The sequence below is a fragment of the Dipodomys ordii genome, unplaced genomic scaffold, assembly GCF_000151885.1.
Source record: "Dipodomys ordii isolate 6190 unplaced genomic scaffold, Dord_2.0 Scaffold90, whole genome shotgun sequence".
Lineage (NCBI taxonomy): Eukaryota > Metazoa > Chordata > Mammalia > Rodentia > Heteromyidae > Dipodomys > Dipodomys ordii.
In genome coordinates, this window is record NW_012267306.1 from 9,264,990 (window position 1) to 9,292,475 (window position 27,486).

General features: G+C 33.3%; 1 protein-coding gene across 1 annotated transcript in view; it reads left to right on the forward strand.

The window, feature by feature from the left end:
* Positions 1-26,457, forward strand: part of Cacna2d1 (calcium channel, voltage-dependent, alpha 2/delta subunit 1) — a 374,122-nt gene extending 347,665 nt beyond the window's left edge. The window contains exons 25-39 of the mRNA XM_013026008.1: positions 442-539; positions 1,797-1,884; positions 3,181-3,243; positions 3,924-4,027; positions 4,890-4,976; positions 6,336-6,403; positions 6,771-6,809; positions 8,737-8,808; positions 10,709-10,861; positions 10,953-11,005; positions 11,550-11,605; positions 11,965-12,094; positions 14,256-14,365; positions 14,728-14,810; positions 22,569-26,457. Coding sequence (XP_012881462.1) covers positions 442-539; positions 1,797-1,884; positions 3,181-3,243; positions 3,924-4,027; positions 4,890-4,976; positions 6,336-6,403; positions 6,771-6,809; positions 8,737-8,808; positions 10,709-10,861; positions 10,953-11,005; positions 11,550-11,605; positions 11,965-12,094; positions 14,256-14,365; positions 14,728-14,810; positions 22,569-22,685 — 1,321 coding nt within the window. The 3' untranslated portion in view covers positions 22,686-26,457. The remainder of the gene's footprint in view (positions 1-441; positions 540-1,796; positions 1,885-3,180; positions 3,244-3,923; positions 4,028-4,889; positions 4,977-6,335; positions 6,404-6,770; positions 6,810-8,736; positions 8,809-10,708; positions 10,862-10,952; positions 11,006-11,549; positions 11,606-11,964; positions 12,095-14,255; positions 14,366-14,727; positions 14,811-22,568) is intronic.
* Positions 26,458-27,486: the final 1,029 nt, after the last annotated feature.

Sequence of the window (27,486 nt, forward strand, 5' to 3'; positions counted from 1 at the left end):
CTTCACCTACTCCTGACATGTTATTCTGCTTTTTTTGGGGGGGGGAGAAAGGGAGTCAGGGATCGGTTGTGGGGCTTGAACTCTGGGCCTGGGCTCTGTCGCTCAGTTCTTCAGCTCAAGGAGAGCACTCTACCACTTGAGACACAGCGCCACCTCCGGCTTTTCTGGTGGTTAATTAGAGATAAGGTTCTCACAGAATTTTCTGCCCAGGCTGGCTTTGAACCGTGATCCTCAGATCTCAGATCCTCAGCTTCCTGAGTAGCTAAGATTACAGGCATGAGCCACCAGCACCCAGTCTTATTCTGCTTTAATAGAGATAAAAAAAAATTCATATAAGCAAGAAGTTCATGCAAGGTCATGTATAACCAAAAAAAAAAGTGCTTCTTATATTCTACTTTCCCTGGAAACATTCTAACATCATAATATGTTTTTCTTTTCCAGAGAATACTGCAGTGATCTTAAACTATCAGACAATAACACTGAATTTCTTTTAAACTTCAATGAGTTTATTGATAGAAAAACACCAAACAACCCATCATGTAAGTATGTGTTAATTTTTAATAATTTCCTCTATATGGCTGTATCCATACCCATTAAGTCTTTGTTCATATGATCTTCTCATATTATATGATTTTCATATTAGTAAACTAGTATGTTGGTTTATTTATTTTGTGAATTATAATTGTAAGATGTAACCAACTGATCATTTTGAATATTGAAACCATCTGATCCTTGATTTTATGTTTTAAAGATGTCATTTATTCTTAATTGAGATTCAAAGTTTGAATTAATCAATATTTGAATGAAGTTAAATGCAAATAGAATATTCTCACCAGAGCTCTTCTCAAATTTAGGAAACTGAATTTTAAATGATTTTTCAAGATTTTTTTTATTACATTGCTCCAGTTAAATAGAAGAAAACAGATACCTCTTATAAATGTATTTATATCTTCCAATTTGTATGAGTTTTATATGGAGGTAATACAAAAGACAACAAACATAACATCATTCAATCATCTTTATGTTTGAACTACTTTGATTGCAATGAACTTTGTATCTTAAAATTGTAATCAAAGAAGCAAATCAAGTAAGAACATTACAAATGAAATAAATTTGTTAACTATTCCATTTGTTAACTATTCCATTAAATTGGATATAAAAAGTATGAAATAATTTTATTCTCCTTTCCAAGATAAGTTTATCCTAATTATTTCTCATGACATGTAAAATAAAACTATAGAACATATTGGAAATTGCAATCAATTTCACACTGTCTATTGTTCCTAAAAAAAGTGTAGATATGTTTAAACAAGGTGCTTTAGGTCAAATCCATACTTACCTGTTTTGTTCCTTCATTCACCATGTGCTTTGCTTCTCCTTAAGCTTAGTAGGAAACAGTTGAGATGACTATGTAGTCATGTGATGAACTAGAAATTGTAGTAAACAGCCCACATCTGTAAAAAAAAAAAAAAAAAGGCATTTATATACTGGTAAATGTTATAGATTTCTTGCCATATTATTTTTATCTTTTAAAATCAAATAATATTTGAAACTATGTAGAAACTAGGCATTGTTGAATAAAATCTGTGATCTAAATACTTTAAGGAGTACAGTCATGTTTGTTTTGGTTTGCAAAAGAAATTGTATTCAATCCATTAGTAAATTACAATTCTCACTAAAGTTTAAAGTAATCTACTACTTTAATTTTTGAAAACAGCAATGATATTTATTTCATTATTGTTTGAATTTTTGAAATATGTGAGTATAAACAGGAAATATCCCCCTTTCTGTTTTAGGTAATACAGACCTGATTAATAGAGTCTTGCTGGATGCAGGCTTTACAAATGAACTTGTCCAGAATTATTGGAGTAAGCAGAAAAACATGTGAGTATGTGTTCCTATTAATTACAAAATATGTGCTGTACATTTCATTTTAGCTGTTCTCTGGGAAATTTTTGATAATAGGCTTCACAAATGTAAAATTTGTTATTTCCCTTTAACAATAATTTCTCATGAAAATGACTTCACAATTGTTGACAATTTTCATTTTCAATTAAAGAGTATATTTCAGCACTAATATCTGTCATTACTCAACTTTATACATCACAGGGAGTAAATTAAACTCTGAATATTTACTTGGCTTTATAGTAGCATCTTGCATACATATTCTTAAGAAGACATCTTCTTCTCCATCCCTTTTCCAGTCAGTCACTGAATGCTATTTCTCCTTACAATGTTTTCTTGTTCATAATCTACACCTGAGAATCCCATTTTAAGAAATCACAGAAAAGGGTAATTATGTTTTTATTGCTTCCAGTCTGTTCTCTGTGCGAAGCATACCTGCCACAATCTTCTAATGCATAACTCATTTTAAGATAATGATGGTACCCTCAGCTAAGTGTGGTACTAGCACTTGAGCCCTGTCAGGAGCATCCTGAATTTCAGGCCAGCGCAGACTACATACTGAGACCCTGACTCTAGTGTGGATTTCCAAGTCAACAATCACAAATGGGCCATTCTTTAGAAACTTGTATTTGAAACTTGAAATTCTCCTCTTTTTTGGGGGGGTGGGGGGGAGGAAGAGAGGCCAGTGTGGAGCTCTGGGCCTGGGCACTGTCCCTCAGTTCTTCAGCTCAAGGAGAGCACTCTACCACTTGAGACACAGTGCTAATTCCGGCTCTTCTGCTGGTTAACTGGAGATAAGAGTCTCACAGACTTTTCTGCCCAGGCTGGCTTTGAACCATGATCCTCAGATCTCAGCCTCCTGAGTTGCTAGGATTATAGGCGTGAGCCACCAGCACCTGGCAAATTCTCCTCTTTCTCCCCTTATGCCTTGTGTATTCCTTTCACCAAACACCAGTATTCTTCCCTAGTTTCCCTATAAATACGTTTTACTCTATAGATGATGATGTCTTGTTTGCATTGTGGTTCCTGCTAACTCCTACTTGATTTTCAAAATGAAGCTCCTTATTTTCTATGACATAACATTCCTTTAGCACACTCCCTCTGAGTACTTACTCTGAGTACATGATTTTGCATTTCTACCTTGATTATTCTAAAAACTTATTTTTTTGTTGGGGGAGGGGGACGGAAGGTATATCACCAGCACCTAACATAATGTAAGGTAAGTTTAATTTAAAAAAAAAACAAGCAAAAATTTCTTTCTGTATTCTGTTTCAGCAAGGGAGTGAAAGCACGCTTTGTAGTGACGGATGGTGGGGTTACCAGAGTTTATCCCAAAGAGTAAGTTCAAAGTACATGTAGAAATTAAAGAAAGGACACAGGAATGATTTGTACGAGGGATCGGTACATTGTTACGTAAGGAAGCCATCTTCAGAAGAGAAGCCAATCATTGTCGATAGATTAAATCCATTTGAAATGTTTATATTAGCTCAATATTCCACTTTTTTGCCACATGATATAATAACATTTTAATGGTAATGTTGCCAGTCATATATTTGTTATAAAGTTTAAGAGAGTTTTAAATGACTCTTCTCCAAAAACACAACTAAACGAGTTCAGTGAGCATGCTTGTAATCTACAGCAATGTTAATGAGGCACTTACCATTTTCTCTGTTTATTTATGCATCTTCTCTCTGTTTATCGTAAGAACTGTCTTTGCAATGAACAGAGTAGTCGTCAAAGGTTATTTTTATTAATTAACCTTTTAACTGACTTATCCATGATTTCCTGACTAGAAAATAACAGAGTAAAACTAGGAGTCAGGTTTTTCTGATACTTAATATAATGTTATGTTGATATATTGCTTAGGAATGCATGTCACTTACACTATCAATCAACATTAACTCCATTAGACATACTGGAGTTGTAGACACATTTCTCAACCTCAATGTGTCCACAAAGAGAAAAGTAGGTTATCTTATAGTTTAAAGAATACAAATTATGAGCTATTTCCTCCTTAGGGCTGGAGAAAATTGGCAAGAAAACCCTGAAACATATGAAGAAAGCTTCTACAAAAGGAGCCTAGATAATGATAACTATGTGTTCACTGCTCCTATCTTTAACAGTAAGTATTCATTCTCTAGAAGTCATTTTCTTAGTTCCTTTTTAAAACAAATCATTGCTACTGCTTGCTCTCCCCAAATCAATACATTTAATGTTCACTGCTCAGAAGTGTCATTCATTATAAAGCATATGGTAGATGCAAAATATCAGGAAAACAGGAAAGACATTTATTTAGTTCAAGAGGTTAAAATGGTTACACAGCCAGAAGTCATCCAATAAGGATAGCTAGCATATCTAGCAGGCATGCATAATAAATAGAAACATATGTAGTTAATTCCTCATATCACAACTAATAAATTAAAAAATTGTTTAATGAATTAAATAAGGTATAGCAAATTGATTACCTGCATTTTTCAGTATTAATTCAGTAATTTGGTATTTATGAAAATTAAAAAAAAACATTTTAAAATACTTTATCTGTTTCTTTCTCTAAACTTTCCAATTTGCTTTTTCAACATACTTGAGCATAGGTACTTTTCCTTTTCTTTTTTGCAAATAATGAAACTGAAACTCAGAGAATTTCGGAGATTTGTCTGTGGACATAGAAGGTAAAGATAGCTTTAGGAAGCCAAGATTGCTCTTCTCTTTTCTCTTTAGCAGCCTCCCCCATGTGTTAGCAAAGGTTACAGAGCTGAGATTTGATGTGCAGACATTGTATTGTGGAACTAGATGCAACCATGATGTTTAATTCATGCCCACAAATAAATTAACCAAAACCATTTCTGAGACATTTCTAATAGATTAGTAAAACAAGGAAGAAATGACAAAGAAGAGGCCACACATCTCTTTATGAGCAGAACACCATCTCTAAAGAAAGAAGTTCAACAATATGATAGATCTTGATCTGTGTTTCTTTATTTTAGCAAGCGGGCCTGGTCCCTTTGAGTCAGGCATTATGGTAAGCAAAGCTGTAGAAATATCTATCCAAGGCAAGCTTCTTAAACCTGCAGGTAAGCATAGCCATCATACATGTGACTAAAATTAAATGTGACTATACATGTTTATGAGAAAGTTCATGAGAATACTCCAAACAAAATAAACTTGAAAGACTTATAAGTCTGCAAAAAGAATATAGCATATTATGAGTGACCAATGAAATTGGGACTCAAATCAAATGATACTATGAAGTTAATGACTTTTCAAAGAAGTGTATATGTGTATATGTGCTTGATAAAATATATGCACCAATTTGCTGTAATATTTAATATTTAAATATAAAAAATTAAATCTTGGATTGACCTAGCCATTCTGCTCTAGAAGTCTCTTCCCCTTTCAAAGATATATGCACAAAAGTATGGGCCAAGGGGAAACCTAAAAGTAATAATTGAACATAAAAGGTAAGTTTCTATCACAGAGAGAAAAAGTTAATTATGTTGTATCTATACATTAGGCACAATGGTGTCAAAGGGAACTAGGTAGTCTTGCATTAAAAATGTGTTTAGAACATGGGGAAAATTTTGGTAAAATAAATCAATCAAGCAAACCAAAACAAAATAAAAGTGTTCATTGATGAGAATTGGATATGTGCTAAAGTGGGAGAATACAATCACAATCAAATTGTAGCTATGAGGCATTTTTTTTTCAGGATACAATCCAGTATTGTTTATAGCTTAGAAAAGAGTGTGTCATTAGGAAAGCCAGATGGCAGAGGAGATAGAGACTGTTTCCTTGGAGGGCAGTGGTCTAATACGTGGAATTGACTTCATCTTTCACGTGTGCCTTCACTCCCTCAATCACTCATTTCTTATTTACCTAATCAGTTATTTCTCAGGTCTGCACCTGTGTGCCCCCATCTCCTACCAACTAACACACTAATCTATTTATTCTTTCAATATACATTTTTTAATCACTCACCGGATTCACTGGCTCAGTTCTTTAAAAGCTCAATTAGAATGAACTCAGATTATATATGCTTTATGTTTTTTCCATCAATTCCTATTTTTTAAATTAATTGGCTAGATAATAATTTAAGTACTACTAGTATTATTTTTTTAATATCAATCATTCTTTTTTTGTTGTGAAAATACTGTACAGAGGGGTTACAATTACGTGGGCAAGATAATGAGTACATTTCTTATCAAGCATTGTAGCCTCCTCCTTTGTTTCTCCTTCCCATCCTCCCCCTGCTCCCCCACCCAGATCCTCCCGCCCCCCCACACTTGCATTATTTCTTAAAGAATACTACCCCAGTACATTTCTGTAAAAAAAATTCAATCCAACATTTATTTTCCATTCTGTAAATTACCTAAGCTGTTAATAACAAATATTTCAAAAAATAAGATTTTTAATTAATTTGCAATTTCTTTTAGTTGTGGGAATTAAAATTGATGTAAATTCCTGGATAGAGAATTTCACCAAAACTGCTATCAGGGATCCGGTAAGATAATATTTGAAATTCTTATGCTAATCATAGTAGCTTCAAAATTAGTGAAAAAGAAAGGGTGTTATACCCTGGAAAGGTAAATGTGCAATGCTAATACTTTGAAATATAAGTTTCTATTTTAAGCATTAATTCAATAAATGCATAGAAGAATATTTCACATTTTTAACTTGAAAATGAACAATCTAGTTTAGATACATATTGGTTGATAGTTTTTAGATTAAGCACAAAACTGGTATTTTTTTTTCTTAGACACTGTTACGTTTGATAAATTATTTCAAATGGTTTAGAACACTGTACTACTAATTAATATAATAGAATTGAAATTTAGCATGCTTTAATTGTGAAATAATATTTTTTTCAGTGTGCTGGCCCAGTATGTGACTGCAAAAGAAACAGTGATGTAAGAAAAATCTTTTAAACCATATTAAACTACAATATTTTCTTTTGTTATTATCCCTTGATAATCCCTTCAATGATTAGAAAGATTTAAGAATTATAACTTCAAATAATGGAAAAGTAAACCAATTAATAGATTTGAGGTTAATCTAATTTGAAGTCCTAAAACAAATAGCTTTTTAAAAAATATAAGTCATAATTTGATAAGGTAAAAAAATAGTCATATTCATGTAAATTATGTTGTCTTTAGTTCCAATCTCATTAAGTTCTTTTGTTCTTTTATTTATCTCCAACTCCATTTCTGAATGGGAATTTTCTTTTTTTTTTGGGTCTGGTCATGGGGCCTGAACTCTGGGCCTGGGCGCTGTCCCTCAGCTCTTCAGCTCAAGGCTAGCGCTCTACCACTTGAGCCACAGCGCCACTTCCGGCTTTTTTCTTTTTGCTTATGTGGTGCTGAGGAATCGATCCCAGGGCCTTGAGCATGCAAGGCAAGCGCTCTACCACTGAGCCACCTTCCCAGCCCTGAATGGGAATTTTCTAACAAAGCATCCTATTGGTCTCCAGTGAAACTTACCTTGATGTTGTTTCACACTTTCTCTGAAGTTGTTTACCCTATAGCTTTGGAAAATAATTTTAACTGAGTCCTTATATAACATAGTTTATTACAAAGTTTCATTTGAAAGTACTGAGTATCACCTTGTCTTGGAGCTGGGCACTGGTTGATCACACCTGTAATCCTAGCTACTCAGGAGTCTGAGATCTGAGGATTGCAGTTTGAATCTAGCCTGGACAGGAAAAAGCTGAGACTTATGTTTAATTAAATTCCAAAAGGCCACAAGTGGAGCTGTGGCTTAGTGGTAGAATGCTAGCCTTGAGCAAAAATGCTGAGAAAGGTTCCCAGGTACCCAAGTTCAAGCTCCAGTACTAGCGCGCTCGTGTGCGTGCACACACACACACACACACACACACACACACACAAGATTATTTTTGCTTATGAAATTGGAAAAGAAAATGGAAACAAAAAATGTGGTCCAACTTTGTTCAAAATTAAACAAATTGAAGATATTCTTAGTATCATCATCATAATAATGTTGGATAAATTAACTGAAAAAGTGTGATGCAGTTAGGTACTCAAGCCCATTTATGTGTCTGTATACTACTTCCAAGGAAGGTCATGGACTCAAGTCACATCTATCACTTCCACTTCGGCAAAATCATAAGCCAGTTGCCTGTACAATTTTTATATCTTGCTTATCTTACATAGGCAAGGTGGCAGCTGTCTTTAGAGCAAAGGTTTAAGCAAACTACTTCCAAATTAGGAAAATAGTGTATTATGTTCCCAACTTTGAATGGCGTGCTTTAAGTTTTAATTTTATTTGGTAACAGTTACTGAATTGGCTTCCAACATGTAATATATTTTAAAAGGGGTGTGATTTGTTTTTCTAGATTTCAGATCATATTTTGTTTTACTTTTTGGCCTTTAATTGCCTATCATTCAACAGTGTGCTTCAAATATATAAATATAGAAGTTATTAATTTTATGCTGTTTTTTCTTCTAGTTTATCAAATATGGTAACTAACATGTTTATATGTTTTGGATGATAACCATATGTTCAACCTTAAAATAATTGCAAATTATTGAACATTTTGGTTTATCTATTTTTCTGGATCATTTAGATTACTTAGAACTTGTAAAAAAGATTATTGCTGATTTGTTCATACTGATTGGAAAATCTAAGTATATGACTATTGGTAGATTATTAAGATAAGGAGTTTTGACATTGATACTTGCCCTTAATTTATTTCAGAACAATTCCCTAAACATATACCTTATATGAATAGATAGATATATATACGTTTTTCTTTAATTTTATGTCCTAATCATAATGAGATACCATATTCTTCCTAAAAATCTACTTTTATTTTTACAGGTAATGGATTGTGTGATTCTAGATGATGGTGGGTTTCTTTTGATGGCAAATCATGATGATTATACTAATCAGGTATGTAACTGAAGGAGGAAAGAATTATTTTTTTATCATGAAAATACTGTACAGAGGAGTTACAATTACATGGGCAAGATAATGAGTACATTTCTTATCAAGTACTGTTGCTTCCTCCTTTGTTTCCCCTTCCCATCCCTTCCCATATCCCACCCCACCTATCCAACCATATCCCCTCTCCCCCAACAGCCAAAGTTGTAAAGTTCATTTTCGACATAACATCTTGTAACATCTCATTGTTGCAATGGGTCCACCTGTATCCCTATTTAAACGATTTGTTTTTTCCTTCCCCTCCACAAATTATACCAACATCATATACAGTGAAAGCAAGGGTTATATCATGGGGGAGGGACATACACAGCAACAAAAAAATAATCTTATAAATATGTTAGAAACAATGGCATGAGAGTAAAAAGCATTGGAATACTTACCTTGGGGTTCATTTCACCTAACATCAACATATCTAACCTTTTCTACTTGTCTCAGACATATACTAGTTATTACAAATAAGGGAAACCATGGGACCTATGTTTCTTTGGGCCTGGCTTACTTCACTTAGTATAATTTTTTCCAAGTCTTTCCATTTCCTAACAAATGGGGCAATGTCATTCAAGAAGTATTTTCTCCAAATTATATAACCCTGGTGTACATTAAAACAAAATCTCTTCAAACATCTTAGAAGTTGATGGGTTGCTGTATTTCTATGACAAAATAAATTTTAAAATGCTGTATATAATGTAAGCCACTAAGAAAAGCATGTTAAATCTTTTATTTGTGTTTTTTACTTGATTTTACTTTTAGATATAAATAGTTTAACCAAGGATTTTAACATGATAAAAGCTTATTTTCATTCCTTTAAATGTTTATAAAATTATAGCAAATTAAAGATCTTTCAGTATATAATATCTAACTTAATGTATGACTGGTTGAGTTTCTGGTTCCAGTACATAAGATATTGTGATCAACAGGATTTTAACTAAATTTCAACTTAGCTGCCAACTAAGTTCATTTTTGGATCTACAGTTCCGACTTCTCTTTAAAAAAAATCATAGAGGTTTCAATACTGGAGTTCTTTTGAATAAATATTGTCTTTTTATGGCTAGAGCTGAAATAGGTACTGGTTTCTTGTTAAAGTGAAATTCTTCCAGTTCATCATTCATTTGTCTACTTAATTCAACCCACTCTCCTGTTTGGAAATAGTTTCAGATTCTGGAAAATAGTTTGGCTTTTTGTGTTTGCTTTTGAGTTTCATTCTTATATTTATAGGAGTGCATGCAATGAACTCTCTACAAATTTCTAATATGCAGTACAGTAGAATTAACCATCTTATTTCCTAGGCATAATAATATTATATACCTGAAACTTGCTACCTTCTGTATTATGTCTCTTCATTTGCCAATCAACCCTTTTCTACTTATGTAACACACATTTTATTGTGACTCCTTGATCTGGGTCCATTTCTTTCATAAACAAATACCATAAGGAATAATGAGAGTATCTGCTCTAATTTTTATTTGATTGATTGAACTCTAGGCCTTGCAGTTGCTAGGCAGGCTCTTCATTACCTGAGCCACACTTTCACTATGTTTTGAATAGTATTTTCCTTTTTTCATGATCCTCATCATTATACTATCTATGTTCCTGGGATGGGACCTATTGGTTAAGAAGGAGTCATGAGAACTTTGGCTTAGCTGAAATCTTCCCTGGCCATGCTACAACCAAAGTGGCTAGGATAGAGACCTGAGCAATTTGCATTTCTCATATTGTCATACAAGGGTACATCATTTGCTTTTTTTTTTTTGAGCTCTAATGATTTTTATTTTTGGTTCTTGGTTTCTTAGTATTTTTTTTCAATTTGAAACTCTCATAATTTATATATTTATTTATTTGTTTTGACCAGATTGGACGCTTTTTTGGAGAAATTGATCCAAGCTTGATGAGACACCTAGTTAATATATCAATTTATGCTTTTAACAAATCTTATGATTATCAGTCAGTGTGTAATCCTGTTACTACACCAAAGCAAGGAGCAGGCCATCGCTCAGCATATGTGGTGAGTAGAATCCCTGATGCATCAGTTCCTCTCAAAAGCACACTATAGCATAGTTAATATACTGGACTGACTTTCCTATTATATTTTGCAGCCATCCATAGCAGACATATTACAAATTGGCTGGTGGGCCACTGCAGCTGCCTGGTAAGTTAGCATTTTACTTTTGTTAGTAATAGGGAAAGGAGTCCCTCCCTTGGTCCCAAACACTTTTTACTTCTTAACTGTTTTACAGATTAAAACAAAATTATACTGTTTTGTATAATTTATGAAATAACATATAAAATATTCCTAGTATGAAGCCTGTGACTCACATCTATAATTCTAGCTACTCAGAGGTTGAGATCTGAGAATTAAGATTTCAAAGCTACCTTAGGCAGACAAGTCTGAGAAATTTGTATTTCCAATAAACCTGCAAAAAGCCAGAACTAGATGCATGGCTTAAATGGCACAGAGCCAGCTGAAAATTAAACTGTAAAAGCCCTTGTACGCGCAAACACACACACACACACAGCTCCTAAACTTTCTGTTAGTAAACTTTTAATTTTTCCCAAAATGTTGGAAAGAAAACTTGTGATTCCAGAGGCATGTTTCTGTGAAAAAACTCATATTTTAATTATAAAATTTATATATATATATATATATAGAAAAACTCCTAGATTTATATGAATTACTCATTTTAAACATTCAGGTCTATTCTCCAGCAGTTGCTCTTGAGTTTGACCTTTCCACGGCTCCTTGAAGCAGGTAGGTAAATATTTAGATATTTTAATTTTTTCATAATAACAATGAACACTTTCTTTGGGAATATTCTACACATAAAGAACCTGTGTGTGGGTATCTAAAAAGAGAGACAGACAACGAGATAGAGATCATCTGTCTAACACTGGTAGGCTGAAATTTTTGTCAGCTATGTTCTAATTTTTCATAAGCTTTTCTCATTTGTACTGGCTTGTAATTTATTCTTTTGGGTACTTATTGGACATCAACAAGGGTCTGTGAAGGTATTTACCCAGTAAACAAGCCAGTTGCTCCAGTGAATGATGGGGTGGGGAGAGTAACAGACCACAGTACTCATGATGGTGACCTTTGCTTGCTTTCCACAGTGGAGATGGAAGATGATGACTTCTCTGCCTCTCTGTCAAAGCAGAGCTGCATTACTGAACAAACACAGTATTTCTTTGACAATGACAGCAAATCACTTAGTGGTGTGTTAGACTGTGGAAACTGCTCCAGGTACTTTTCTCCTTTCTGTCTGGATTAATCTTAGGTCACTAGGAAATTGCATTTGCTGCTATAATCATCACTGACAATCATGGAGATAGACAAAGGAATCAGAGCTTCCCTTTTTTAAGCCAGAATGTAGAGAAATTTGGTTATATTTTAATGCACTTTCAACTAAAATAAACCATAGTAAGATTTTTCTACTTAAGTGCTAATGGCTTATGTCTGCTAGATTATGGTTTGGTATTGGTCCAGAAAGAAAAGTCTGTGAGACTCTTATTGATCCACTCAATCAGCATAAAGTCAGAATTGGAGGTGTAGCTCAAGAGTAGATGGTCCAGGCTTGAGTGAAAAAGCTAAGCAACAACATGAGGCCCAGAATCCAAATCTCAGTTTTGGAAAACAAACAAACAAATAAAAATCCTTTCTGAGAAAGTTAAAAATTATATTAATTCTATTATAATTAATTTAATGATATTCAATTAACTTTGTAACACTTACAAACTGATATCTAAAGAAGGTGGCTTTGATTATTTTTACTTCTAGTCTTGATGAACATGGAATTTTGAATGTGATTTTTGAGTTGAAATTGTGAAAAATTATCCTTTTCTAAAATCAGGATTAATTCTAGCATTTTGGAAGAGATGGAAATTTAATTGGTTGTAATGGGGTAAAAAAGAAAGGCAATGAGAAAGGAGATGTTCAAAAGTTCGAAAAGAGAGTGATACTCTAAGTAACAAGGTATCAGGAAAGCAAACAGCATGCCACAGCTTAGGAAGAATTGGACACTGGTTTTAGTGACACAGGGCAGGTTATTCCAGAAAAAAATGTTAACAGTGAGAAGAAGAAATACGAGCAGGTGAGATAATCCGAGCTCATGAAAATGCTGGAATAATCAGTTGCTAGGGGATTTGGAAAAGTAGTCTGTAATCGTTAAAACATTTTTTTTCCAACAAAAAGGGTTAGCCAAAACTGTCATGAATATTTAATAGACATAGTAAGGATGTTTTGTCATTTACTTTTACAAAGTACTATGTCCAACGAGGTGGTCCAAGCCAGGAAGAAAGGGAAGAAGTCAAACATGGTCTCAGAAAATAGATCCTCTCATTTGGAGATGAGCACAACAGACTGGGTTCCACATATGGGATTGGAGCATATTTGTAGATACATTCATGATTTCAGAATCCTTTGATCTTACAGTAATTGAGTCCCAGGGATAGCTGTCTGTAAAGAGGTAAATTAATCTGTAAGGTAAAGATAAATATAGCCATGATATTACATTACATCTTGCTTTCATTGCATTTGCTTCAATGTGGAGGAAAGGAAATAAAAGTCCTTTGTTAAAAAATGTATAACAGAAAAATTTTAGTTATACATTTACATTTTATCCTGGTTCACAAAGGAAGATGGAAGTAGTTAAACTGAGGCACTATGTGAATAATGTTTATTATATTGCACAAATCTTTTCACAGAGTTTTTTGAGCAGCATTGATATAATCTATATTCTGCCCTTAGCTTAGGCAAGATACTCAGCCACTTTTCTGGTCTTAGCTTTCATATCGGTAAAAATAAGTCAATTTTAATATACTTTTAGTGTTTAAAGGTCAAAATTTCCTTGAACATGTGACATTAATATTTTTTCTGTAAGTTTCAAAAACTAAATTATTGTGTGATAAGAGCTAGTACTTCAAAACTTCCAATATGAGATGTTTTAGGTATTACCTTTGAATTTAATGTTCATTTAAAAGATTTAACATGTTCATGCTAATAAAATCTATTCTAGGCTGGGAAGGTAGCTCAGTGGTAGAGCGCTTACCTTGCATGTATGAGGCCCTGGGTTCGATTCCTCAGCACCACATAAGCAAAAAGAAAAAAAGCCAGAAGTGGCGCTGTGGCTCAAGTGGTAGAGCGCTAGCCTTGAGCTGAAGAGCTGAGGGACAGCTCCCAGGCCCAGAGTTCAGGCCCCACGACCAGACCAAAAAAAAAAAAATCTATTTTAAATGAAACCTGTCTAATAAAATGCTCTCCTAAAATCTCATTCTGTTTTATTTATGATGGTGATGGTTTTTTCCAGTAGTTCATATTAACTCTTTTGTAATATGTGAGGCTTTTTGCAGTATTTTATCTTTCCCTGAAATAATATTTATCTCATACATCAACATTTATTTTGCAGAATCTTTCATGTAGAAAAGCTCATGAATACCAACTTAATATTTATAATGGTCGAGAGCAAAGGAACTTGTCCCTGTGACACACGGCTACTCATGCAAGCTGAACAGACATGTATCCTTTGGTGTTAGAAATGTTTGGAACAGAAAGCCATCCTAAAGGAATTTTAAACTTGTCATTTTATTCCTGTTCATAAAGAGAAGAATATTACATTACTGGAGTCAGCCCCACAGAGCCAGAAATAGATCTTACACCCCAAATTTGGCATGCATGTCAAAACTGATTATGCTACATGTTCATTATGAGGAGAAGGAATAATTTATGGTTTCTTCCATCTCCAAGTTCTTAAATTGATTATGTTCAGGGAGAGTGATGATATGGCTATCCCATGCTCTCTTTTGGTATCAGACGTATTTCATTGTAATTTCTGTAATCATATCGAAAACAGCTTCGTTCTCCTTAACAAGTCTCTTTAGCTGATGGTCCAGACCCTTGTGATATGGTTAAGCAGCCCAGATACAGAAAAGGGCCTGATGTCTGCTTTGACAACAACATCCTGGTAAGGCTACTCTTTTTCTGGAATTAAATCCTATAAATTAATGACCATTTTCCCTAAGAAGTTAAGGAGATAAGTTGAAATTTTAATTCAAATATAATGTCTTAACCACAGTTCTTCTCGTGGACTTGATGTAATTGCTGGTAGAGTTTTTGTTTTTGTTTTTGTTTTTACTTCAGTATTTATGATTAGCATAAACTTGAGTAGTTGATGCTTTTGTCTTTCTCCCAGACCTTGTACTTTCAAACACAACTCTAATCGATTTGCTGATACTCTAGGGTCACTAATATAATTCACAGACTTTCTAATGATTAGTAGCTTGGAGTAAATATTACTTAAAGGTATGTTTATTGTCTATTCACATATAATCCAATTCTAAAATAGTTAAAATCAAGTCCTCAAAACTGGTATGTTGCTTTTACTATAAAACTTATATTAGTCCTTTTTTTTAGCATTTTATTCTGTTTCTTCTAATTTTGTTCTATAACTATTCTATATTATGGTTCTATGTTTTTTTTTCTACATGGGTTCTGTTTCAGTCATATATTAGGTTGTATTATTCCTCTTAATTGTGCTAATTTGGCTTTCTATTATTTAAAATCAGGCCAGGTTAATTACTTAATGTTAATTTGATTGAATATTACAAAGAATACTTATTGAATGTTACCTAAAGATTAAGGATATTTTCTGATGAAATCTGTCCCAATTTCAACTGACTTAAAATAGATTATTATTCTACTCTATAGTTTTTCAGTGTTGGGCCAGGTTAATTACTTAATGTTAATTTGATTGAATATTACAAAGAATACTTATTGAATGTTACCTAAAGATTAAGGATATTTTCTGATGAAATCTGTCCCAACTTCAACTGACTTAAAATAGATTATTATTCTACTCTATAGTTTTTCAGTGTTATTTTTTATTAAGTGACTTGTACATACAAGTGAGATCCAAACCTAGAACATTATAATAAATTATTTTAGAAACATAGCCAAAATCTACCAATTAATATGTATTCTAGAGGTTCTTATTTAGAATAGGTTTGCCTATTTTATTCCAGCAAAATTAATACATTGTAGTGCTATAGATACTTATTATGAAATTAGGTAATAAAAATGAAGCAAAGAAGTCAAATCAGTATTAGAGAATAGAACTAAAATTGTGAGTATTTTTAACTGCTCAATCCCAGTTTTCTCTGTGAAAAGTGCTTTCCTTTGTTATAGGGTAAGTAGATACATATTGTAATTAAAGCTTTTTTTTTTCTATCTCTAAGCCCAATTTATAGTTTCATCCATTAGAGGAACTTTACTTATTAACTATCACCACCTTTCATAAATGAAAGTTCAAAAGCTGGTTAAAATAAACTAGACTTCAAATATTCTCAGCCTAGTAAGTTATAGCTGTTATTCAAGGTATTTAAAATATTAGACTAGAACAAAAGTTGCCAATGATTGGAGTTTCTATAAACTGAATATCAGGTTGTGTGTGAAAGTACAGGTCTTGCTCAGTAGCTTGGTGTGCTAATAATGTGTCGTGTTTTCTTTAGCAGTGGAGTACTTTGGTAATGCTCATTTGCAATGGTCACTGTTGAATCTGCTGTGGATGAAGGCTCACATTAACTGCTAATTGCCAGCAAACTGCATGAAATCTCATCTTGTATGTCTTCTTCTCTGTGTTTTCTTTCCTCTTCCTGTGCTTGCTACTTTGCCCGTTATTAATAGGATCAACTTATATGCACACCGAGTCGTGCCTGTTCCATGATGTCAGCTCCTATCTTCATTTTACTGCAAGTTTTCATGTGGTGTGGATGGTCAGTCACTTTTCTCTAATTTTTCTTTCTTTTGGTTTTTTGGCTTGATATATTTTAGAAAATCCATATCCCTAATTCTATAATAATTAATGTCCAAGAAAAAAGTTACTAAAATTCCAGTACTGTTATTGTTTTGCAAGTCACTGATTTCAAAAGATAGTTTCTCATTCTGCATACATTACATTTCTTTGTTTGTTTTAAAAGAAATCACTATTTTCTCATAGGATGTTTATAGAAACTTTAAATGAGTGTGAAAAAATAATTATAAGCTCTTAATGATAATGCTTAGTAACAACTACTAGAACTAGTCAAGAGCATAATTTTCCAAAATGGCTGACAAAATTAATGTTTTTAATCAAACATTATGGAGTAAATTTCCCAAATACTTTACATTGTTATTGACATAGTATGTGTTTCTCATTTCTGTTTCTCATTCCTAGTTCAAGCAAAAAATTTAAGGAGTAGATGTCAAATGTGAGGAAAAAAAAACAATATTACCGAATAGATATGGGCCTGACATTTGTGTTCAGTGATCTATTGTTCTGAAATTTAATTTCTGATGCTTGAGAATCATCATGATTGTGTTATTAGGGAAACTGTTATTGTGTTCTTTCTTTACTGACTCCCAGGTATTCATTGTGCCCAATTTAGCGGGCTAGGGGATGCCAGAAGAGACAGTAGCAGAGCAAGTTTCAGAAAATAATCAGTTTTCTTCTGAAATAACAATAGAATGGTTTTTGTAGCAAAAAGTTTCAAATAAAAGTAACCTAGACAGTTTTAGTGGCTAAATGTAAGCTCAAAATTACATGATCTCTCTCCATACGGACCTTAATATTGGCATATGAGCTGCTGTTTAAAATGCAGCTTCATCCAAACCTTAAGTAAATTATGCAGAGGGATATATAGAGATATGTGATAAACTTTTAAATAAGGAAAAATAACAGAATTGTATGATTCTATATTATCCTTATTTCTGATCATCATAGAAATGAGACAACCATAGTTCAAGGGTACCAAATTAATAATATATTTTATTCTATACATATTCACATATCTTCTCTTTTTTTTTTTTTTTGGTCAGTCATGGAGATTGAGCTCAGTGCAGGGCATTGTCCCTAAGGCTTTTTGCTCAAGGCTAACACTACCACTTTCAGCACTTTCAGCACCAGCTCCCCTTACAGTTTTCTAGTGATTATTTGGAGATAAGAGTCACATGGACTTTCCTTTCTGACTGGCTTCGAACCCCAATCCTCAGATCTCAGCCTCCTCAGTAGCTAGGATTACAGGTGTGAGCCACCAGCATCTGTCTCATATTTTCACCTGATTCTAATGACTACTCTTCTCCATCACACAAATTTTAGAAAATATTTAGAGGTTATAAATTAGATATAAATTTCTAAATATTGTTTTATAATCTGCCACAGTTTAATGAGCATATTTTAACTATGAAAATATAGCATTATAAATATCCCCCCAAAAGCATAATGACTATAAATATAAGATGCACAAGAAACTGAATTAAATCATACATCCTTATTAAAATACACATATTTGTTAATTTTACATATTGTAATGCAGCCATAGTTCTAAGAGAGCTTATTACTAATGAAATGGTGGCTTTGATTTTATTTTCTACTTTTGTAAAATAATGCACGTTTCTGTTTTTCTGCATAAATTGCATAACCAGAAAAAATAAAAAATAAAAATGAGATGTCATTGCTGAATTTCAATTACTACAATATGAATTGTTGATCTCTGCTTGGTGTCTTGATGTACTTGCCTTCCAAGCAGAATGACTGTACTCTGTATATGCAGCTAAATGTATGCAGCAGCCGTGTACAAACAAATCCCATCTATATATGTATTTAAGTCTTAAACATAGAAAGCAAGGGCTAGGTATACTGTGAAATCCATAAAGGATATAGATTGTAGGTATTTGTTTATGAAGTACCATACAAACATCTTAAAACACAAAAGGTGTTGAAATCATACCTTTTGATGAGGATTTCATGGATACTTATGTGGTAAAGGAAAACAAAAAGATAACAAAATGCCAGAGGTTTTTTAATTAATCTGAGAAAGCAAAGCAAGCCTATGTGTTCATTGAAAAGTTCATTATTTTATGTAAATCCAATTTATAAAAGTATCTTTGGGGTTCATAAAATGTATATGTATCCATAAAGCTGTGTGTATGCATGTATTAATATTTCTATATTTAAACAATTTGCCAATTTTTTCCCTATCTCTTTGGGTGATTGTGTCAGTACATTAAAATGCCAGGTAGAAGAAGAATTTACTTCAATTAAGAGTTACAGTTCAGTCCAGTATTCATTCACCTAACAACAAATAAAATAAATATAGTCTGATAGTATGGTAGAGTTCCTTTTTAATAAGAACAAAATCCAGAGTTCAAACCGGAGTTCGGCAAAAAGAAATACACTAACGCATAGATAGTTAGATAGATAGATAGATAGATAGATAGATAGATAGATAGATAGATAGATAGATGTAGGTTTTCTTTGCTGCACTGCCAGAGTGAGTTTAATATAGCTTTGTCGAAACCTAATATCTAATAATTAAACTATTTTCAGAAACAATAGGGCACACTTTCCTCAGCTGAATTTAATTTGGCAAAATTGGTTTCTAAAATTATATGTTATTTTAATTACTGTATCCCTTGGGCAATTAGTTTTCCCAGGTTCTGGTTGCAGAAAGAAAGACAAAGAAGGCTTCAATGCTTATTTAGCAACAATAAATTGAAGAGGTTTTTAACTTATACATGGTCATAAAGGTAAACCTTAGAGCAAGCCAAATTAATTGAACTATAATTTAGGTTTCTTTTTCTTTAATAAGTTTTAAAGAAGAAAAGGTTATAGAGAATTTTCAAATGATGTTTTTTATTAACAATCGTTTGAGAAAGCTTTAAAGAATTCTAGTAAAATTAGTCAATTGTATTTAAAAATTAAATATATAACATATTAGCATCACATCCTTTACCAGTTTTAATGTGAGGGAATAATCCATTGTTTTTCTACTCTGATAAACATTAAAATTATCAGACTCTTGTTTGATCATGGAGTCAGTGGGAAGACAGAGAAAATACTGAGATTTCTCCCCTAACCTGTGCATTTGTGAATTTGAAAATGTTCAAAGTATATCTCACAATGTACTTTCCCAGCATAATTTCTATTTTATTATCTGTAATTTCACCATGTGAGAGACACATGAGAAAATATGATCAGGAAACTGGATGGGTGGATCTTTCAATGTGAATCAACATACAAACCATGGGAACTCCAAATAACTGATCTAAATTTCCATCTCCCAGACTGAAGCAGACAAATCCCATTATCACATGGAGGTGATGGGAAAACATTAAAACAATGAAGAGCCCGAGAATATTTTTTTTCTTTTCACAATAAGTTTCTACAATATTAAGACTTATTTCACATTAACAAGAATTTCCTTGAAAAATGCATTCTTTATTACCTGAATGAGTTGTATCTGCATAGATTTTTATTCCATCATATTGATACTTAGCCTGAATGTGGGTATACTCCTGACTGACATTTAGTCATTTTCTTTTCTTTTCTTGTCTTTGCTGGTTGTGGGGCCTGAACTCTGGGCCTGGGCGCTGTCCTTCAGCTCTCTTCTGCTCAAGGCTAGCTCTCTACCACTTGAGCCACAGTACTATTTCTGGCTTTTTCTGCTTATGTGATGCTGAGGACTTGAACCCAGGGCCTCATGCATGCAAGGCAAGCACTCTACCTCTGAGCCACCTTCCCAGCCCCTAGTCATTTTACTTATTACTTTATGCTTGTAATCTTTCTAGCCAATTAACATGTGTGCTTCTCAGTCAAGCATTTGCTATTCATTCATCAAATACTGGCTATCCACACATTGTGGATCATACCTCTCTTGTATCTGTGAGATATCTGGGATAAATATATGCACACTAAATGATGCTTTTTAATCTGAAATTTGAATGTAACCTGTGCTCTGTTTTTATCTGGTTACCATACTTGAAGGGCAAAGCATCTGAACCAAGGTTATACAATGTATAAAGATCTTCAGCGAGCACATGGCCTCTCACACAGAAATAGCATTGGTGTAGCAAAGTACATAGTGGGAGACAGGACAGGAATGTGGGAAGATGAAAGCCAAGCTCAAGAATACATGAGACTTTGTAGGCTTTAGTAACAAATGTGGATTTTGTTTGGAGAAGGAAGAGATCCTTCAAACAAGAGGTCAGAGGAATTGATATATGGTTTTAAGACTGCTTGTTGGAGAAGAGATTGCAAAGGAGTATGGTAGGAGCCACCTAAGAAGACAAATGAGGCACATTTTCAAGTGAGTTGTACCTAACACAGTAAGAATGGTGGGTTTAAGGATATGTTTAGAAGTTAGAATTAAGGGGACATGCTGATGGATGCTATTTGAGAGAAGGAGAGGCACCTCAGATGATACTTTTTTGTACTCTAGAAGTGTCATGCTCAGGAACACAGAACACCTCAGGAACACCTGTGAGAGGAGAGCTGTCATTGTGAAAGTTATAGGAGAATTCAGTCTGACAGAAAGCAGGTGAAATTCAAAAGCCACAGGACTGTCCAAGATCACCTCCAAACAAAGTATACATATAGAAGAAATGAGGAGAGAGAACTAACACCTCGAAAAAATTAACATCTGGAGGACATGAAAGGAAGGTCAAACTAAAGGAGAGCAAGACTAACCACAGACAGAGTATCAAGGGAAACCAAGAGTGTGTTGGCCAAAGACTAGGGAAAAAATATTTCAACAAAAGCCTGTTATACATTGCTTGTCAAATGCTCCTGGAAAGTCAAATAGGATAAGGGAGATTTTTTTTAATTCTGTTTGTCTTTGACTACTAAAGTTTTCCTTTATAGATTTTTTTTAATGTTCATCCTCTCTTCAATGAATGACTAGAAAAGAGTGGGGCTCTTCAGAAACAATTTAAGAAAGAAATATTATCTATTATCTAAGTGACAGACACTGTTTTAAACTCTGGTGAAAAACAGGAAAAAAGAGGAAATGTTCTTATTCTACAAAATTATCTTGGGAGAAAACATTTGTTCATTTATATAATTGATTGTTTTGATTCTGGGAATATGAACCTAGGATTAGTAAAGTTGTGAAAGATGTTTTTAGGAATGATTAGTCAGGAAATTTACAAAACAGATTATATTACATTAAAAGACAGGAAAGGATATAGAAAACATAAGAGAATATGTAACCTAGGGATAAAAGGTATAGAATAGCTCTGGATTAGTAGGGAGGCAATTGAGCTAGCTCTGCACCCTGGGGGACATAAGTGGATTTACTTAATGCTAATATTTTATAGATTTCTAAGTAAGACAACCCTCTCTTTCTAGTTTAGTTTAGTTTTGTTTTTCCTCTGGATCTGTGTTTGCAGGATATCCTTTCATTGCTAACTCTTCAAAGATGTGATTTTTCAATACACTGTAATACTTGATGAAAATCCAGGTGCAGCATATGTTCTACATATGCTCCTATATGTTGGGTATAAGAAACAAATTTAATTGTATTGCTTATTTTTTTCCTTAGGAGCTAAAAATATAATTACTGGGAATTAATAAATATTAGATACTATTTGTATTTCTTACGCTTGTAAATATATAGGATTTCTAGTGCTATGAAAGCAATTGGCATATTACCCAAATTAGCATTTCTTATTTCATATTTCAAAATCATCAACTTATATCTAAAATGTCAAAGAGTTTGTCAAATGGTGCTAAAGAAATGGTTTTAACCCAAATTACTGAACAATAAAATCTAGGTGAATGTTACTTGGATTCTAGTCAAAAGAATTTTCTAAGGTAAGTTTTTAAGTGGATATAATATGGAGTCCTCTGAAAGGAGCCTCACGCAATGTTTGTCATTAGGTTTTTTTCTTTCCCCTTCTTTTCTAACAGGAAGATTATACCGACTGTGGTGGTGTTTCTGGGTTAAATCCATCCCTGTGGTCTCTCGTTGGACTCCAGTTCCTACTACTTTGGCTGGTATCTGGCAGCAGATGGTTCCTATTGTGACCTCCCAAACCCCAGATCTGCATCAACTCCAGACTCTGACAAAATATGAGCCCTTGATTACATTAGGGTCAATCGTGGAATCAGCAGTACCTTAGTTGGACCTATACCATGGTGTAACTCTAAGGCACAGATCCATAAGCACCCACTGGCTGCATGTCAGGATGTCAGATCCTCCAAATTGTGTGAATGCTGCATCATCTATGTATAACATCAAAGCAAAACTCTATATGTGCTCTGTTGGAAATGTTGGGAGTTTGCTGTTGCATTGGTGATTATATGTACAAGGGCTCCCCATACAATTGTTATGAATCGTAAGAAAGGTCTTGATTTGGATCTGGAATTTCAACTTGCTGCAATTCTACTAAGAAAATCTTTAGGGTGGGGAATGTTATCTTTTGCCATCATTAACTCTTCTGTTCAAAAGTAATCCCTACCTGGAACATCTTTCCTGAATAGAGAGATAGAGAGAGAAAGCAAGAAGGGAGAAAAGAATCCTATTAAAATATTAATGGCTAATTTTTAACAGAAAAACGAAATTGCCATGAATAAAATGCCTTACAACGAATGACTTCTCTGCCAAAAATAAAACACAATCGACCATTAAATTTCAGTGAGGTAATGAATTGATGGTTTGAAAATAATCACCAAGATATTATTAAACTTAAGGTGCTTGAGGGTGAAATCTGAATGTGTGGCATATTTCCTCATAAATGTAAGCCCTTAAATGCTTGGATGTAATGTTTCTTTTGTTCCCAGTGCAGTTATGTAGTGCTAGCCAGATATTTAAAAATGCTCTAAGAAAAGCTTGTTGGGGGGAGGGAAGTGTTTTTCTTGTGATATTGAACTTGGGTTACCAAGGGTATTGTGCATGATGCTGCTGCTATTTTAACTTTTTGGTTTGTTTCTCTCTTACTGTAGAGTGTAGTCCATTGAAAAGTTAACTGAGTGACATTATTGTCATGTAAGAATCTGAACCTTGCAGTGTAAACGCACTTGAATCATCTTTTAAAATGTGGTTAAACTACTCTGAATATACTGTGCAATATAAATACTGAATGACTGGGTTAGGTTAATGGTGAAATGAGAATTAATGGATTTTATACAGATTTGTGCTTTTGCCTGGAAAACCTATGTACAGATATTTTAAGTACATAAATCAGATCTAACACATTTATTTTTTGAAAAGTACATATATGTTTTCAATAAAGATTCATCCTTGGTTTCCTCTTTGTTCATCTTGACAGTAGCATGGACAATCCACAAATTGCTGCTGTGGCTTTTGTCCCTCTACTTTAAATGGTGTGATCATTTGGCCAACATTTCTATACAATTCTATGAGGGTTTTACAACAATCAGAACAAACAGGAAACCTTGAATCTATATGTATGCACATGAACACTTGATTGTGAATAATAAAAATTTGTTTTTATACAGCCTCATTGGTGAAAATGATTAGTGTAGTAAAGCAGGTATTTCATTATAGATTAATATGATATAAAATGTTATTTATGTTTTGAAAACTTATTTTCAGGAATAAACAGTATTGAAGAAAGGGTAAGAATAATGAAGAATTATGCTAAAAGCTAAAAGGTTGCAGATATTTTTTATGGTTAAATGATTTTTTTTCTTTTTTCAAACATGCCAAGTAATGGTGTGTGTATATGCTGGAAATATTCTTATATATCATTTTCAAATCAAAGTTATTTATATTATCCAGCATGCTTTAACATGCTCACATATCAAAGATATAATCAATTCTTTGGCATAATTATTGTTTTTTAGCCTTGCGTATATTTGTAATTTTCCCTATTGTCAATATATCCTGTACATTTCCTTAATTTAAGAATTTTTTTTTAATTTAAATTGGGGGAAAGGGAAACTGAAATCACTTTGCCAACTGTTCTTCTAAAAGTTGACATCAGTACCATTTCTAATGTGTTGTGATTTTGTAGTCCATTCATAACTGGTATTGACATTTTAGAAAACACCAAAGTGATTGCAAAATAGTGATGATATGGTAAAATCATGTTGTATGTTGTTTAAATATTTAAAACTTACTGTTAACCTTTTTCCTATTCTATTTTAAATCATAAAAGTGTTAGAAAGGAGATCTTCAAATGTATGACCAATAGTGTGTGTATATAAATGATACACAATACAACAATCAAATTGCTTCTAGCATACAACAAACTACCTTAAGGTTGTGTTTAAGATATTTTATTTCATGGATGATGTTATTTACATAGTATGTTTTCATCAACTACATTATTGTTGTGTTTATCACAGTGAAACTTGGCATCTCCTGGCAAAGCCCTGTTTGATTTTAGTTGTATTTTATGACAGCCACACATGGGGTGACAAACGGATAAACCATGCTCTCCAAGTAGAAATTGTGTGATGGATACCAATCTTCATACTTTTAGCATAGTGTTTTAAAACAGAACACCAGTCATCCAATCAAATTGTTAAATTTACTATTGTTCTGTGAATTGTGTTACCAAGACATTAAATTTATATTAACATTGATTTCCAAAGACTGGATAGTGCAAAAGATTAATTGGAAAGCTTTTACCTGTTTTTACTTGTTTAATTTTTGCTATACTCATGTGGCTTAATGCAGTTTGTCACATAGAGTCAAAATAAATCATACACTGGTTTTGAGTAGCAAGAACGAGTTTTTCATAAATGGCCTCATCTTTTCTTCATTTGAACAACCAGCATTACTGCCAAACACCAGTCGTGGTCCATATTTGTAACAGGTTTTTAACATGACATAGTTAGCAAGTTTGATTGAAGAGATTTTTAGGTCCTGGGCCTATAAGATTTTAGTATGATCTTTATTTCATGTTTCTAATGCTTAAAGCATTAATGCTTACCTTGAGGAAATAATAATAAAACATTGTTGCTGCCATTTGTAAGTTTTCCTATATATGATATTCCTTTTATGAACTTTAAAACTGGCCTTATGGGGTTCAAATAGGCAGTATCCCTTTTAAGTGACCTTTGCAACCCAAGTGTTACTTGCTTATTTGATGCTCTCTTGTCTTTTACGTCTCATTTAAATATTTGTCCTATCTTCACCAAAGTTTAAATTCCACATCTTAGTTTAAACCTTTGAAGCTGTTTCATTGATCTCATTAGTGGAGATTCAAATATCTAACAGAATGCAGTTGAAACTAGCAAGACAAAGATATTTGTGACTTTTTTCACACTTCGCAAATTCCACATATTATACTATCTAGAACTTGCATTATTTGCCATAGCAGAATGTTATTATTTAGTGAACATTTATTGTAAAGACCAAGTCACTAACAAAAACCAGTATTGGGCGTGAAAAACAAAAATACAGAATTTTGAAGAATTGAATAGCCCTTGCCTGTAGGGTCACCGATCTTCTTTTTAGTTCATAAAAGAAATAATCTCAAAAAAATTTCCACGGAGACGCATGGGATACTACTGTCTTACATAGATGCCAGTTGAGTTTATAGTGTGACCTGGCTATGCCATCCTTTCTGTTACGCTGTGCAATTGTTAGATCTTGCTTCTAGGATTACTTCTGATGAAATAAATACTCAGCGTTCATCTGTGCAAAAAGCCCTGTGGCTTTTGTGAACCAGAGCTCTTTTTTCCCCTTTATTATTGTTCTCTTGACCCTTTTGTGGACATTAACTAGCCTGATTACAACATTTTGTAAAAATTTGTATAATACTGTTATAAAAATATTTATAATCCCAGAAAATGTTGTGTTAAATCTTGTGCAAAAACAGTATATTCAGAATAAAAGTTTATCATTTAAAATCACCAAGCAGTTTGGGTTGTTGGCTCTTTAATGATCCAGTTGAAAGGGGCAGAAAAGTCTTTGAGAAATGTGTTTTATGGGAAGAGTCCTGCTGGAGAGAATTTTTGACTGTGGAAATAAAATGTGTTAGTAAAACCAAGCTCAATTCACAAATACAAGCACTTGCAACTTCTTCCTCTGCACCAAGGCCTTTAAGAATTTAATAAATCAGACTTTGATTTATTAAGAAGTCTATGTAAAAGTTTCCTAAGCAGAAATAATACCTCCATTTTTTTAAAGATCTTGGGAAATGTGTCCCAAAGGAACCATTAGTATATATAAAATGTAAAGACTACTAAAAGAAGTCCCGAGTAAGGTTCTTTGTATAATTACACCGGCTACCATCTTCCTCCTTATGCTCACTCAGTACTGAGCCTGATGTTATGTGCAATCTAGTATAACAAATTTAAATATTTCTCTACTTGGTTTTTCCATTCTGGAAAATCCTACACGATAAGAGCAAAATATCCCCATATGGATGGAATGTAGCCTGTAGGTATCAATGGTGATGAATACTGGAAAATGTGGCCTATGTCTGATCAAGGCATGTTAACAGGAAAATCCCTAGTTAAAAGTACAAGGTAGATAAGCTTTGTTTTGAGAACATCTGGCTTCATTCTAAAGTAATGTATCTCCTCAATCAATCCACTACCCTGGGACCTTCATTTCCTCTATCAATCATCTTAATCCCTGGGGCATTGCTTTATGGATGTATCTTTATCAGGCACATTCAGTCTTACATGTCTGTAGCCATTTTGTTCCCTCTACCTGCAAACTAATTCAGAATATCTATACTTAAACCAAACAGAACAAGCAAACATACACCACTGCCCACTACCCACTATCACATCCTAAATTTATAAACCTGTCATTGGAATATTCATGCATACATCCAGAGACACATTTTAGTAGTCTTTTCTCTTTGCAGTATAGTTAAGAGGAACTTAAAATTTCACAAATGTA